Here is a 14,995-nt window from a genome sequence, read left to right on the forward strand (position 1 = left end):
CCGCTGCCCTCGCAGAAGGGGGAAACCGGCTGACCTTAGCGTAGCGCAGGCTCCCAGGGCACTCGGTGTGGATGCTGTATTGCAGCAGCCACTCACAGACACTCTCCAGCGCCTCGGCCAGATGCGTCTTCCTGGGGCAGGAGAAAGAAAAAGGGGGCAAGGAGCTGGGGAGAGGCAGACCTAGAAGGGGGGGGGGAACCCCACTGGAACTTTTCAGGGTCCTGCCCCTCCCCCCACCAAGGCCCCTGTCCCTGAGCCAGGAGGGAACCCAGGTGCCCGCGCTCCCGTTGCGCTCACCCCTGAGGAGCCCCGGCGTCCCGATGGCACTCGCAAGACGCTGTAGCGGACACCGACCCGAGTCCAGCACCTCTGCAGAGCGGGCGCTGCTGGCCAGCACTGCCTCCAGCTCCAGGCTCAGATACTTGCAGTCTGCGAAAGGCAGCGGTCAGAACCCTCGCCAGCACCCCTGCCCGGCCGGCATCCACCCCGCGGGGCCTGCCCTCCAGCTCTGCCCCCTCTGCCCAGGCCATAGAGGGCGTATGGACCATCTGTAATGCCCTATGGGGCCTCTCCTCCTGCCCAGGTCTGTATAGCCCCATATGGACTGCCTTTAGCACCCTATGGGGCCTCCCCTCCAGTCCAGGTCCATACTTTCGTATCAGACCCAGTGGCCTGTGACACTGCCCAGCCCCGCCTACCAGGCCCTATAGACCTGTATGGACCACAGCAGCTCCCCTCCCTGTGCATGCAGTGGAGGCCCCTGCTCTGCTGCCACAGCCTGGCATATGTCCCCCGCCCCTTATAGCCGCTGCCTGGTCCCTATAGCCGCATATGGCACCTTTAAGTGCCCCGCCTCTTTACCTTCACACAGGGTGGGCGCCCCCGCCCGTGCCCCGAACAACAGCGCCAACAGAGGGAGCCCCAGCGCCCCCATGGCAACTCTGGAAAATGCGGCCCCTTTAAGAGGGAGCTGGCATCGAGCATGCGCACTCTCAGCCACAGAAGGGTGAAGCAGAGTGCATGCGGAGAACTGCGGGCAAGGAACGTAGGGTAGAGAGTGACAAATGGAGCATTACGCATGCGCAGCGATAGTGATGAGGCTTCAACTGGTAGGATGGCGCATGCGTAGTGAGGTTTTGGTTCCTACAGTTGCTTTGTGCGTGCGCAGTGTGGCTGCAAGTCCTGGCAGGGTGGTAGTGAGCGGCGAGTCGCTGGGGGCGGGGCTAGGACGGCGGCGGGGCGCGAGGCGCCCGCGTGAGCTTGGGGGCGCCCTGTGCGTGGGGGGGCAGCTCCTGGGGGTGAGGGTCACATGGGGGGAGGGTGGTGACGTGGGGGGTTTCCATAGAGGGAGGGGAGTCCCTGGGGGTGGGATCATGTGGGGGGGTTCCTATGGAGGGAGGAGAGTGACGTGGGAGGGGGTTCCTGTGGGGTGGGGGGGACCTGGGGGGGGCACCCTAGGATGGGGATCCCCGAGGGGTGGGGGAACCCCCGGGCAAGGGCAGCTCTGGGGGTCCCTGCACCCCCCCAACATGGCCCTGTGCCCCCCAGGTGCCCCCCCCCGGCAGGATGGCGGAGGAGAAGAAGCCAAAGCTGAGCCAGACGCTGCTGCCTGGTGACTCCATGAAGGTGGTGGCCGAGTCCATGGGGCTGGCGCAGGTGCCTGAGGAGGCTGCACAGCTGCTGGCTGACGAGGTCAGCTACCGTCTCAAGGAGATTGCACAGGTACCTTTGCTTCCCCCCCCCCACCCCTTACACCTCACCCCACACCCCAGAGCCAGCTGCCTCCAGCCCTGTGAGTGCCTAACCCCCCCTGTCTGCACCTCCCCAGGACGCCGTGAAGTTCATGCACATGGGGCGGCGCCGCAAGCTGACAACCAGCGACATCGACTATGCACTCAAGCTCAAGAACGTGGAGGTGCCGGGGGACAGCCTCAGGGCTGACGGGGGTGCCCTGGGGGCGGTGCTCGGTGCCCCCAGCTGACCCCCAACCCCTGCCCCTGCCTTGCAGCCGCTGTATGGGTTCCAGGCACAAGAGTTCCTGCCTTTCCGCTTCGCCAGTGGAGGTGGGCGCGAGCTCTACTTCTATGACGAGCGCGAGGTTGAGCTCAGTGACATCATCAACACACCGCTGCCCCGCGTGCCCCTGGACGTGTGCCTCAAGGGTGAGCCCTGGCCCCCAACCCCTGGCCCCCCCGACCTAGAGCTCCTCTGACCCTATCCATTTGTCCATCTCTCCGCAGCTCATTGGCTCAGCATCGAGGGCGTCCAGCCGGCCATCCCTGAGAACCCACCCCCCGGTGAGTCAAGGACCCAGGCATCTGGGAGAACCCCCCTTCCACTTCTCAATACCCTCCCCACCTGCCTTGTACTGACCTAGATGCACAGATGTGGCTAACAAGGGGTTAACAGGCCCTGTTCTATTCAGTCAACATCCCGCCTCAGAGCCAGCTGCATCAGGCCCCATTCTGCCCACCGCAGAGTTGGCTGCATCCAGGCCTCATTCTACCCAGCCTGGTGCCCACCCCAGAGCCAGCCGCACCCATTACACCCAGAGAATGTTTCATCCCAGAGCCAGCTGCATTTGTTACTCCCAGGCAACATCCCACCCCAGAGCCAGCCTCACACCGATTTCCAATCCCCCTTCCCCCACAGCCCCCAAGGAACAGCAGAAGACCGAGGCCACAGAGCCCCTGAAGGCCGCAAAGCCGGGGCAGGACGACGATGGGGCCCTGAAGGGCAAGGGCCAGAGCGCAGCCGCCCCCGACGCCAAGGGTCAGTGCGAGGGACCCGGGAACGGGAGGCACAGCATGGGCAAGGCCTGGCTGACCCTGCCCCCTGCTCCCCAGGCAAAGAGAAGAAGGGAGGGTTGCTGGAGGGCGCGGCACTGCGCCTGAAGCCGCGCAGCATCCACGAGCTCTCAGTGGAGCAGCAGCTTTACTACAAGGAGATCACAGAGGCCTGCGTGGGTTCCTGCGAGGCTAAGCGTGCTGTGAGTGCTCCCCCCTGGATCCCTGGACCCCGTCCCCGGGGCCCAGGACCACCCCCAGCCTGACTGTGCTCCCCCAGGAGGCCCTGCAGAGCATCGCCACAGACCCTGGGCTCTACCAGATGCTGCCACGCTTCAGCACCTTCATCTCCGAGGGGGTGAGTGTGGGCTGTTTCACCCCAAAGCTGGGTGCATTGGGCATGGGTCAGCCCAGCATCCACCCCAGAGCCGGCTGCCTTTGGGGTGGTCTGTTATATCCAGTCTGTAACGCCCCAGCCCAGAGGTGGCTTCATGTCAGCTCTCTGTTATACTGTGCTGTCAACATCTCACCCCAGAGGTGGCTGTCTTTCAGTTGTTTGTTATATTTGGCTGTTAATGTTGCACCCCAGCCAGCTGCATCTCGGCTTTCTGTTATACTGGGTTGTCATTGTTTCACCCCAGACATGGTTGTTTGCATTTCAGGTTTCTGTTCTACACAGCCCCTGATGCTGCCCCCAGAGCCAGCTGCCTTTGGGGGGGGGCCCTGTTATACCCTGCAACACCTGTACTGCAGAGCCTGCTGCATCTCAGCTCTCTGTTATACTTGGCTGTCGCTGCTTTACCCCAGAGGTGGCTGTATTTCAGCTGCTTGTTATACTTGGTTGTTAATGTTGCACCCCAGAGCCAGCCACAGTGGGGATTGGTTTACCCAGTGTCTGCCTCGGAGACAGCTGTCTTTGGCTGTCCCTGTTATCCATTCTGCAGCACCCCCCCACCCACTCCAGAGCCACCTGCATCTCAGCACTCTCTTATACTTGGCTACCCCTGATGCTCCCCAGCCCAAAACCGCTGCCTTTGGAGGTTCCTGTTATACCCAGGCCCCAGAACCCCCACTGCACAGGTGGCTGAATCTCAGCTGCTGGTTATACTGGGCTGTTAATGCTTCACCCCATAGATGGCTGCATGTCAGGTCCCTGTTATATGCAGCCCCTTATGCTCCTCTTCAGAGCCAACTGCCTTTGGGGGTTCTTGGTATATTCAGCCCACAACACCCCACCCCAGAGATAATTGCATTTAAGGTGCTTGTTATTACCAGCCTGAAACATGTCCCACCCCAGAGGCAGCTTGGCTGTCAGTGCTTCATCCCAGAGGTAGCTGTATTTCTGTTGCTAGTTATACCTGGCTGTTAATTTTGCACCCCAGAGCCAGCTGAATTTGTGGGGTCCTTGTTATACCCAGCCCCCACTGCCCCACCCCAGAGCTGGCTGCATGTTAACTGCCTGTTACACTTGGCTGTTAACATTCCCCCCAGAGCCAGCTGCATTTGGAGATCCCTGTTATACTTGGAGATCAATGCCTCCCCCCAGAGGTGGCTGCAGCTCCCTTCCCTGCTATACCCAGCCACCAATGCCTCCCCCCAGAGATGGCTGCTGCCTCCTGGGGGAGGGGGCAGGAAGGGGCTGGCCATGCTCTGACCTCTGACCCCTGACCCCAGGTGCGGGTGAATGTGGTGCAGAACAATCTGGCGCTGCTCATCTACCTCATGCGCATGGTGAAGGCGCTGATGGACAACCCCACCTTGTACCTGGAAAAATACGTGAGCCAGACACCTGGGTTCTCTGTGGGGGCGGAGCAGGGGGGCTGGGGACCCAGATGCCTGGGTTCCCAGGCAGGGTTGGGGTCCCAGACACCTGGGTTCTTGGCAGCTGCATGAGCTGATCCCAGCCGTGATGACCTGCATCGTGAGCCGCCAACTCTGCCTACGCCCAGATGTGGACAACCACTGGGCGCTGCGCGACTTCGCCGCCCGCCTCGTAGCTCAGGTCTGCAAGAACTTCAGCACTACCACCAACAACATCCAGTCCCGCATCACCAAGACCTTCACCAAGGTGGGCGGGGCCTTCCAGGGGGCGGGGCTGGGGTGGAGTCAGGGCTGTCCACCAGTAACCTCTAGTTGGGCATCACCAAGACCTTCAAGGTGGGCAGGGCTTGTAAATGGGATAGGGCCTGAACCTAGGGGCAGGGGCAAGGCTGTCCACCAACATTCAGTCCTGCATCACCAAGACCTTCACCGAGGGGGACAGGGCCTGGGACGGGGCTCCCCTCCCTGGACACTGGGTCCCCTACCCACCACCAACCATCCAATCCTGCATCACCAAGACCTTTTTCCAGTGGGCGGAGCCAGGAGAGGGGGCAAGGCTTCACCCCTTTCCAATCCTGCATCACCTGCCACGGGGCAGGGCCTAGCCAATCAAACCCTCACAGGCCTGGGGGTGTGGCCTACCGGGGTGTGGCTTCCCAGGAGACTGCACCTCCAAGCTGACTGGCCTCTCCCCCAGAGCTGGGTGGATGAGAAGACACCGTGGACGACGCGCTATGGGTCCATCGCGGGGCTGGCGGAGCTGGGCCCTGATGTGAGTGCAGGGTGGGGAGCAGGGGTCAAGGGGTCAGAGGTCACAGGGGTGACAGGCCCAGCTGAGCCCCTCTAACCACCCACAGGTGATCAAGACACTGATTCTGCCGCGCCTGGCGGGTGAGGGTGAGCGTGTGCGCGCAGTGCTGGAGGGGCCAGTGCTCAGCACCATCGACCGCATCGGGGCTGACCACGTCCAGAGCCTGCTCCTGGTGCGTGAGGGTGGAGGACCTGGGGTCTGGGTCCCTTCCCCAGACTCCTGGGTCCCCTGCTTGGAAACTGGGGTCCCTTGCCTGGTCTGGGTCCCCTTCCCCAGCTAACCACCTCACCCCGGTTGCAGAAGCACTGTGCGCCAGTGCTGGCAAAGCTGCGGGCGCCACCAGACAACCAGGAATCCTACAAGGCTGACTACGGGCACCTTGGTGCCCTGCTCTGCTCCCACGTGGTCAAGGCCCGGGCCCAGGCCGCGCTGCAGGCCCAGCAGGTCAACCGCACCACCCTCACCATCACCCAGGTAGGGGCAGGGCACCACCTTCCTCATCACCCAGGTACAAGCAGGAAATGGGGTAGGGGGTGGGGCCTAGGGGAATGGGGAGGGGACCATCCTCCCCATCCAGATGACTTTCCTGCCCTTTGGGGGTGGGGCTTGGGGAGGGGCCTATATTAGGGGGTGGAGCCTAGAGCAGGTGAGGGGGAAAGCACCACCTTCCCCATCCCCAGTACTTTCTCTAATGGGTGGGGCTTAGGGGAGGGGGCCAGACCTAAAACCAGGATGTGGGGCTTGTTCTAGGGATCCCCCCAAATCCCCTCTGGGGGTGTGCTTGTGGAAAGGAGGCGGGGCTTAATCTTTCAAGGGGCAGGGCCAGGACATAGGGCATTGCCAGCTGCCTGACCCTGCCCCCTTCTTCAACCCGCCCCCCACCCCGTTTGATTTCCCGCAGCCACGGCCAACGCTGACACTGGCGCAGGCCCCGCAGAGCCCAGCACCACGCGCCTCCCCCCTCCTGAAGGTGCCGGGGACACTGGCACTGCCTGTGCCTGGTCTGGTGCCAGGGGGGCGCCCGGCCCCCCCCAGCCAGCCCTCACCCCCCCCCACCAAGTTCATCGTCATGTCCTCGGCCTCTGGCTCCAGCGCCTCCCAGCAGGTACGGTCAGAGGGTGGGTGACTCAAGGGTCTGGGTGGGACCCAGATATCCAGGAGCCTCCGTGACACAACCCCCCCCCCCCTCTCATTGCAGGTGATCACGTTCACCACGGCAGCATCTCCAGCAGGCGCAGGGGCAGCTGGGGGAGCCCCTGTAGCAGTGGGGGGGGCGGGGGGGGCACCACCTCCACCCCCAGTGGTGAAGCTGGTGTCAGCTGCCCCAGCCCCTCCCAGCCCTGGCCCCTCCGGCCCCTCCCTGCAAAAGTACATTGTGGTCTCCCTGCCCCCCGGCCCCGCCCCCAGCCCTGGCCCCACCCCCTCAGCTGCGGGGGGGTTGGTGGGGGGAGCTCCAGGGGGGACTGGGGCCCAGGCCTCCCCCCCTGCTGCTGCTCCCCCTAAGGCTGAGGCCAGCGACAGCCCCCAGGCCACACCAGCCCCCCCTGCCAGCAAGGCCAATGGTGCCCCTGGGGGCACCACCCCCTCCCCCCAGCCCGCCCAGTGAACCCCTCATGGCCTTCCCATCATCCCCTTGTGACCCCCCCACCTAGTGACTTCCATGACCCTCCTGTGACTTCCAGTGATCCCCTGCAGCTCACCCAATGACCCCTGTGATCTCATGTGACCCCTCTATAACCCCTAGTCTGCCCAGTGACCCCCTCTGTGATCCCTTACCCCCCATTGCTCCCCAGGGTAATTTCAATGTGGGGGTTGTGCCCCCCTGTACTTAGCTATGTAAATACACCCCCCCCAATAAAGGAGCCAACCCCTGCCTGCACTTGTCTCTGACTCCCACCCCAGGACCCCCTCCGCCCCCCCAGGAACCCAGGCTCCAGTTCGGGCCGTCCCCACACATTGCGCACAGCTGCTGGGAGTTACACACTGTGTCTGGTCTGTCACATCTTGGAGGTTTAGGAGGCAGCCCTGGGGTGGGGCAGATTTTGGGGAGCACTGGGGGGTGTGACAGCACTGCAGCGGCGGGAGCTGTGACATGAGAGGCTGTGCTGTGCCAAGGGGTTGTGGCATCATGATGGGGAAGTGATGTCACCATCTGCTGTGACATGGCAGGCTGACATCCCCAGGGGCTATGACATCACAAGAAGCTATGTCATGGGGTTGTGATGTCACAGGCCCTCTGGATCTCACAAGGAGCTGTGACATCCCTAGGGGCTGTGACATGTTCCATCATACACCTTGATTATGGGGGGGGGGCTGACCTCTTGCCATGGATGTGGGGGGCATGATGGCTGCTCTGACATCAGATCATTGGGGCCGGTCTAGAACAAGAAGTGGGGGTCAACTTGAAGCTAATAGTTGATGGAGGAGTGGGAGGGGCCAACGTGAGGGTGCTGCCAGGAGAGGGGCAAGGCTGGGGTTGTGGGGTGGGATTCAGCATCTCCTAGACTCACCCACCCCAGAGCCCTCCCTGCTCCCAGGCCCTTCCCTCCCCTCCCCTCCCCTCCCCTCCCCTCCCAGCAGAGCCAGGCATCCGCCCCACCCCCAGGCCAGGAGGGAGCCCAGGTGTCCTGGCCGTCTCCTTGCCCCACCTGGGGGCAAAGTGCGGGTGCAGGCGGGACGTGGCGCAGGGCCGAGCCCTGGGGCCGGTTACACCCCCCCCCACGCCAGAGCCAGCTGCACGCGGGCCCTGGGATCCCCCCAACTGCAGCTGCATCCGTACGGGCCCATGGGGCTGAGCAAGCGGCAGCTCGAGGTGCTCAGCGCCCTGCAGTGGATGCTTACCTTCCTTTTCCTGGGTGCGTGGGGGTGCAAGGGTCATTTGGGGTCTCTCAGGTCATGGGAGGGTGTGGGGGGGGTCATTAGAGGCCGTGGGGGGTCCTTTGGGCCTTAATAGGGGTGTGTGAGGTCATGGGGGTCAATGGCCCCGGGTCATTTGGGACTGCGGGAGGTAATTGGGGGGTCATTGGAGGTCTCTGAGGTTGTGGGGGGTCATTGGGGGTCTGAGGTCATTCGAGGTTGTGGCAGTGATTGGGAAACCAGGGTCTCAGGCCAGTCTCGGGTCGTGGGGTGTCATTGGGGTCTCAGGTCATTAGGGGTCATGGGGGGGGTCCCTGGGAAGTCGAGGAGTCTCAGGTCACTAGAGGGGTCATTGGTGGTTGTGCGGGTCACAGGATCGCGTGGGGATCTTAGGTCATTGGGGTCGTGGGGGGCACTGAGGAATTATTGGGGGTCTCTGAGATCATTGGGGGGGAGGGTGTTCTGGGGTTGTTCCTCACCCCTCCGCTTCCCCCTCCAGGCCCCGTGTGCACAGTGCTGCTGCTCTGGCTCCTCTTCACGCGCCTCTGGCTTGTGTCCGTGCTCTACTTCGCCTGGTGGCTGCTGGACTGGGACACCCCCGAGAGAGGTGTCCCCCCCGGATCGGGGCCCTGCCCCCACCCCCCCCCGGATTGGGGTGCTGCCCCCTGCTCCCTTCAGCCCCTGGTCACAGGCGAGCTGGCGCAGCCCTTCCCCGGTCCCACTCCCCTGACCCTTGTCCCCACTCTCCCCAGGCGGGCGTCCCTGCGACTGGTTGCGGCGCCGGCGGATCTGGGCCCATTTCTGTGACTATTTCCCCATCAAGGTACGGCGGGGGGGATTACCCCGTGGCAAGGAGGAGGGGTGCGCATGCCCGTCACCCTGCCTTAAGCCCCATGAACCCCCCCCCCCCGCCCCCGGGCTGCGCATGGCCTCTTACCCCGTGTTAACCCCACATTTACCTCCCGCAGGTGGTGCGCACGGCCCCGCTCCCGCCCGGGCGCAGCTATGTGCTAGGCGCGCACCCACACGGTATCGCGTGCGCGGGAGCCTTCGCGGCGCTCTGCACCGAGGCCGCCGGTTTCCCGCGCCTCTTCCCGGGGCTGCGCCCTGTCCTAGCGCCGCTGCGCGGCCTCTTCCTCCTGCCCGGCTACCGCGAGTACCTCATGAGCGCCGGTACGGCACGGACGGGGTTGAGGGGGAGGGGTCCTAATTCCCCCACTTACACGGTGCACACCCTAAATACCCCCTAATTACCCCACTTACAAGGTGCACGCACATGCACTCTGTATCATAACATGCACACAGCTGCACAACCTACCCGTGGGCTCAGAAACGGGGTGGGGGGGCGTCTTCAAATTCCGCTTGCGCGACTTTTGCGCGGTATTTTCAGCCGCCGCGACGGGCATTTAGGGCCCTTTGCGCGGGTTTCTCAGCCCCGCCCTCGCTGCGCGCTATTTTGAGTCGTGTTTGCGTCCCTTTGTTTTTGCCGTGCAGGGATGTGCCCTGTGAGCCGCGCCAGCCTGGACTTCCTGCTGTCGCGGCCCGGCGTGGCCGTGGGCATCGTGGTGGGCGGGGCCGCCGAGGCGTTGGACTCCGCCCCCGGCTCCTACCGCCTCACGCTGCTCAGGCGCACGGGCTTTGTGCGCGTGGCGCTGCGTCACGGGTGGGTGCTGCTGTACGCGAGGGGGCGGGGCCAAGCGTCTACACTGCGTGGGGGGCGAATGGGGGGCTGCACTGGGGGAGGTCCCTGAGTGGGTGCAGAGGATCCACGCTGTGTGGGGTGTCACGTGGGTGGGTCCAGAGGATGCGGTGGGGACTGCGCAATGGGTCCCTGAGTGGGTGGGGGAAAGCCAAGCCACGAAGGGTGTCACGTGGGAGGATCCGCAGTCTCAGAGTGGCTGGGTGCGGATCCACGCCGCGTGGGGTATCACGTGGGCGGGCCGCCCGGGGGCGAGGTTGGCGCAGCTCCCCTGCTGACCCCGCTTTCCGCCCCACACGGTTCGCGGTCGCGCAGGGCCTGTCTGGTGCCGCTGCTGTCCCTGGGCGAGCCCGAGCTGTTCGCGCAAGCGCAGTTCGCACCCGGCGGCCTAGCGCGGCGCCTGCAGGAGCGGTTCCGAGCGCTCGTGGGCTTCGCGCCCTGCGTCATCCGGGGGGAGTGGGGGCTGCTGCCCAGGCCCCGCCCCCTCACTGTCGTAGGTGAGTAGGGGTGGGGCTTCGGGCCTGAGGGCGGGGTTTGGGGTGAGATAGGCCCGCCTCCAGCCCCGTAGCCCTTAGCACTGGAGGAAGGGTGGGGCCCTGGGGGCGTGGCTGGGGTGGGGGCGGAGCCACAAGCCGTGAGGGTAGGGCCTGGGGTGAAGAGGAGGATTAAGGTCTGGGGGGCAGAGTTTGGAGTGGGAGGGTCTACGGGACCAGGGGCGGGGCTTGGGGCTGGAGGAGGGCGGTGGGGCCTTGGGGATGAGGTTTGCGTGGGGCGGAGCTATAGGCCCTGGGGGCGGGGCCAAGGCTCCGGGGCCGGCATGGTGATGTGGGTGGTTCTTGGCACACAGGAGGAGGAGCCGAGGGCCTGGGGGCGGGACCTGGGGAGGAGGGGCGGAGCTACAGATCCTGGGCGGGGACCTGGGGACGGGGTACTGGAGGGTCTTAGCACAGAGGAGGAGGGGCTAAGGGTCTGGGGGCGGGGCCTGTGGAAGGGGTGTGTGGCAACGGGCCTTGGGGATGTGACTTGGGGTGGAGCTAGAGGCTTACAGGGGCGCGTGGGGTGGGGCTTCAGTGTTGGGCACGGAGCTAAGGGTTTGGGGGTCAGGGCCTGGGACAGAAGAGACGGGGATTGGGGACCACGGGTGGGCTTTAAGTGGGTTGGGGCTATTGGGCTGGAGGACAGGCTTGGGACACAGGCGGAGCTAAGGACCCAGGGGCAGGGTCTGGAGTAGGGGTGGAGCCAAGAGCCTGGGGGCGGGACCTGGGCAGTGAGGACCTGGCTGCAGGCCTCGGAGGATTGTCTGAAGCAGAAGGGGGAAGCCAACCCCCTGGGAGGTGGGACTACACAGCTGGAGGCGGGGCCCGGAGAGAAAGGGAGGAGCCGGAGACCTGGGGGCGGAGCTACAGGTGTTGTGGAGTGGAGCCAAAGGCTAAGAATACAGGTGGCCCCCCCGGGGGGGGGGGGTACGGCTATAAGGTGGTGGGCAGGGCTTGGGGCAGAAGGGGTGGAGCCAAATACCAGTGTTACTGGTGTAGTGAGAGAAGCAGGGGTGCCTCCAAGGCTTGGGGGTGGGCCTACAGCATGGAGGACAGGGCTTGGAGCATGGGGGTGTGGCCAGGGGGTAGTGAGTGTGGCTGGGCCAGATGGCTGACCCCTGTGTCCCGGCTGGCCACTACCCCTTGACCCACAGTGGGCAGCCCCATCCCAGTTCCGCGGCGGGTGAAGGCGACGCCAGAGGAGGTACTACACTACCACGCGCTCTATGTGGCGGCACTGCGTACCCTGTTTGAGCGCCACAAGGTGGCCGCCGGCCTGGGCCCTACCTGCCGCCTGCACCTTGTCTAGGCCTGGCAGTGGCCCCAGCAACGACTACCCAGGAGAGACCCCACAATAAAGACCCCCCCCCGCCGCCCTTGAGCTGTGCCTGGCTCCACCTCTTGGAGGGGTTGCTGTGGGTGCAGGGCCATGGGGCAGGGAGCAGGGGGTGGTGCATAGTTTGCAAGCATGCAACACAAGGTGGCACAAAATGTCATGCACTGGTACACACACACACACACACAGGTGTGCTCTGTAATGCAATGCAGGTGTTGGTCCAGCTTGGAAAGGCAACCAGAACCAAAAAAATGGGGTGGCATGCACGTACGTGTGTGTGTATCTGTTTGTGCTTGCACATTCAGCGCATGACATTTTGCAAGTGCAACACAACTGTAGAGGATCGAACATGTACACTTCTTGCAAGTGGAAGACAAATGTAAGGTGTCCAGGGCACGTGTGTGTGTGTGTGTGTGTGTGTGTGTGTGTGCATGCCTATGCTGGACACCCTACACTTGTGTTGCACTTGCAAGAAGTATACATGTGTACACACATGCACACCATACAGTTGTGTTGCACTTACAAGGTGCACACACATGCACTCTGTATCATAACATGCACACAGCTGTGTGCAAGCACACCCACACTGCACACCCTACCCTTGTGTTGCACTTGCAAGAAGTGTACATGTGCACACACACAGCCCCCTCCCTCCCCACACTGAGCAGCAACACACAGGGTGGGCGCTGGACCCTGCCGGCCGCCTTGTCTCCCCTTCACCCCCTCACAGCCGTGCCCCAAACCAGGCTGCAAAAGAATAAAAAGGCGGGGCCTAGAATAAAACCCCCCAGGGGTGTTCCCCCCCCCAAAAAAAACCCCGCACCGTGCCCCGTCAATGGCAGAGCCCCCGGCGGGAGAGGAAAGCGGCGCCACGGGGACTCGAACGGGAAGACTGGGGGGCTGACCCGCTGAGCCACGGCTCCGCGTCCGCAATACACTGCGCATGCGCGGAACTCCCGGCCGGTGGCTGGCAGTGGAGGGAGGGTGCCAGGAAGAGTGGGTGTTGCCAGTGCGCCTGCGCGGGGCTGCTTCTGCCTGTCTGCCCTGGGTAGTGGCGTCGGGAGTCGGGGGTTGCAGGGGCGTGCGAGGAAGTGTGCAAGAGAGAGCATGCGGGGGGTTGGAGGTGTGCACGTGTGTGTGTCTGTGTGCGTGTGCATGGACTGTAAAGGTGTGTGCACGTGTGTCAATGGGGGTGTATCTGTGTCAAGGTGTGTGTGCACGTGTGCATGGGGTGTATATCAGTGTATGTGTGTGTGAGCACATGGGAGCGTGTGTCTTTGTGAAGGTGTGTGCATGGGGCTGTGTGCGTGTGCGTGGGGAAGTGTCTTTGCATGTGTGTATCTTTGTGTGTGTGCCTGTATTTGTGTGTGTGTGTGGAAGGGTGTGCGTGTGTGTGCGGGCATGGGGCGTGTGCCTGCGTGACGTGTGCGCGCGTGTCCACCGGGCTGGAACCCCTTGGGGCTCACGCGGGGCTCCTCGTGCCCACGTGCGTGTGGGGCTGCGGGCACGTGTCGGTGTGTTCGTGTCCGGCCGCACGTCCTTACCCCCCGCCCCCACCGTACCCGGCCGGTGCCAGCTTCGGACAAAGGCCCATTGAGGGTCCTGCCAGCGGGGGGGGCCACAGCCTCTGCGTGTGTCTGTGTGAGAGAGACCCGGACGCCTGGGTCCCGTGTGTGCACGTGTTGCACCGTGCAGGACCTGCCCCCACTGCAAACCCACCATGGTGGAACTCACGTGACCCCCGCCACAACACACACACACACACACACACACACACATCCTGCCCAACATCTGATTCCCCAGCCAGGGACCTGCCAGCCCGGACCTCGCACGTTTCTCTTTGCCCCCTAATCTGCTCCCTCCTTTCCTGCCCTTCGTCTAATTTCCAGCTATTTCCCTCTTCACAGACAGCCTCTTCTCTACCTTCAGTCACCACCTCTACAGTAGACGCCTCGAAGCTTGCCAAGAAACATTTTTCCAACTATTTAGTTGGTTCAATAAAAGACAACACATTTACGCAAAGAACCTGCCTGCATGTGTGTGTGTACATAAATATATTGGAACCTGTGTACATATATGTATGTGTGTGTTCATCTATATAAACTTATGTCTGTGTGTGCATGCGTGCCTGATATGCTCGCGCGCGCACGCGCACACACACACACACACACAATGTATGCATCTGTGTTTGTATATGCGTGTGTGTGTGTGTGTATTCATACATATAAAATTGCATATGTATGTATCCACATACACATATACATATACACGTGTACGCACATCTACAAAAAAACATTTATAGGAATGTGTCCGGTGGAGGCCTGCTGCTGGGGGGGGGGGCGGGGTGCGGGGGGTCCTCCGAGGTCCCACGGCCGCCGGTGACGCAAGCAGCCCCCGTGACGTCCCCGCCCCCCGGGGGCGGGGCCAGGCCCCCCTTAAAGCGCCCGCGGGACTCGCGCGTGCTGGTCCAGCCGCCGCTGCATCCTGGTGAGCATCGCTGGGGGGGGCCTTCCCAGCTGCCCCTGCAGGCGAGGGGACCCCAAAATTGGGCGTGGGGAGGGGAGGGGAGGGCCCCACACTTCCCAGTTCGGAGGGGGGGGCATCCCTGGTTATTTGGGGGGGCTGGACCCCCTTGATCTGGGGTGGTTTGGGGTGTCCGGGGAGCATTCCAGGGGAGAGGGCGAGATTAGGGGACCCCCCCAGCTGGCCGGATACCTGGGTCCCCCCCGTGGCTGCACTTGCGGGGGGAGGGGTCCCATGCTTGCGGCGGAGGGGGTGCGGAAGGGGAGGAGTTCTGGCCCTGCTGGCATGAGGGGTGCTGTCCTTTTAAATGCTCGGTGGCCCCCCCATAGCCCTCTGCCCCCCCCCGACTCTTGGGGCTATTTATAGCTTGGTGGCAGGCACGTGACCAGGGAGACGGTGTCACTGTCACGAGTGGGGATAGAGGGGGATTCGCCCCCCAGAACCCCATCCCAGCCCCCCTCAAGGCCCAGCTAGCCCCCCTCCCGGCCCCTATCTGCACCTGCCAGCCCCAGATCTGCCCCCTAGACCCCTATCTGCTTTCCCCAGCCCAGCTGTTCATGAATATTCATGGCAGGACAGCAGGGCAGGACCCCCAGGGGCAAATATTTCCATCTCACCTGTCTGACC

At 63.4% G+C, this 14,995-nt stretch overlaps 2 protein-coding genes across 4 annotated transcripts; both read left to right on the forward strand.

Moving 5' to 3' along the window:
- Nucleotides 1-1,064: 1,064 nt before the first annotated feature.
- TAF6 (TATA-box binding protein associated factor 6) lies at nt 1,065-7,293 on the forward strand. 2 transcript variants are annotated; one of them, XM_059717856.1, is made up of 15 exons: nt 1,065-1,298; nt 1,549-1,722; nt 1,829-1,915; nt 2,009-2,162; nt 2,241-2,297; nt 2,653-2,772; nt 2,847-2,989; nt 3,067-3,144; nt 4,461-4,562; nt 4,672-4,854; nt 5,305-5,379; nt 5,465-5,590; nt 5,719-5,892; nt 6,320-6,523; nt 6,617-7,293. In XM_059717856.1, exons 1-15 carry the CDS (start codon nt 1,065-1,067, stop codon nt 7,022-7,024), a joined length of 2,319 nt encoding a protein of 772 aa, XP_059573839.1. In that variant the 3' UTR covers nt 7,025-7,293. The 2 variants fall into 2 exon arrangements, with proteins under 2 accessions (XP_059573839.1, XP_059573840.1); XM_059717857.1 differs by having other exon boundaries at nt 1,211-1,276; nt 1,553-1,722.
- A 99-nt stretch (nt 7,294-7,392) lies between these two features.
- LOC102562878 (2-acylglycerol O-acyltransferase 3) lies at nt 7,393-13,962 on the forward strand. Of its 2 annotated transcripts, XM_059717888.1 has the most exons (8): nt 7,393-8,273; nt 8,774-8,881; nt 9,027-9,097; nt 9,243-9,447; nt 9,769-9,937; nt 10,289-10,470; nt 11,664-11,713; nt 13,753-13,962. In XM_059717888.1, exons 1-8 carry the CDS (start codon nt 8,204-8,206, stop codon nt 13,945-13,947), a joined length of 1,050 nt encoding a protein of 349 aa, XP_059573871.1. In that variant the 5' UTR covers nt 7,393-8,203; the 3' UTR covers nt 13,948-13,962. The 2 variants fall into 2 exon arrangements, with proteins under 2 accessions (XP_059573871.1, XP_019344225.1); XM_019488680.2 differs by having other exon boundaries at nt 11,664-13,870.
- The last annotated feature ends 1,033 nt before the right edge of the window (nt 13,963-14,995 follow it).

Source organism: Alligator mississippiensis, chromosome 15 (assembly GCF_030867095.1).
Source record: "Alligator mississippiensis isolate rAllMis1 chromosome 15, rAllMis1, whole genome shotgun sequence".
Taxonomy (NCBI): Eukaryota; Metazoa; Chordata; order Crocodylia; family Alligatoridae; genus Alligator; species Alligator mississippiensis.

Excerpts from the sequence above, each read along its gene's own strand:
- TAF6 (XM_059717856.1), top strand. The coding sequence starts at position 1,065 with ATGGAGCATTACGCATGCGCAGCGATAGTGATGAGGCTTCAACTGGTA. Across the intron at positions 2,298-2,652 it reads CCCTGAGAACCCACCCCCCG|CCCCCAAGGAACAGCAGAAG; the intron begins GTGAGTCAAGGA and ends CTTCCCCCACAG. Across the intron at positions 2,773-2,846 it reads AGCCGCCCCCGACGCCAAGG|GCAAAGAGAAGAAGGGAGGG; the intron begins GTCAGTGCGAGG and ends CCTGCTCCCCAG.
- LOC102562878 (XM_059717888.1), top strand. The coding sequence starts at position 8,204 with ATGGGGCTGAGCAAGCGGCAGCTCGAGGTGCTCAGCGCCCTGCAGTGG. Across the intron at positions 9,448-9,768 it reads CGAGTACCTCATGAGCGCCG|GGATGTGCCCTGTGAGCCGC; the intron begins GTACGGCACGGA and ends TTTGCCGTGCAG. Across the intron at positions 11,714-13,752 it reads TGAAGGCGACGCCAGAGGAG|ACAGCCTCTTCTCTACCTTC; the intron begins GTACTACACTAC and ends CCCTCTTCACAG.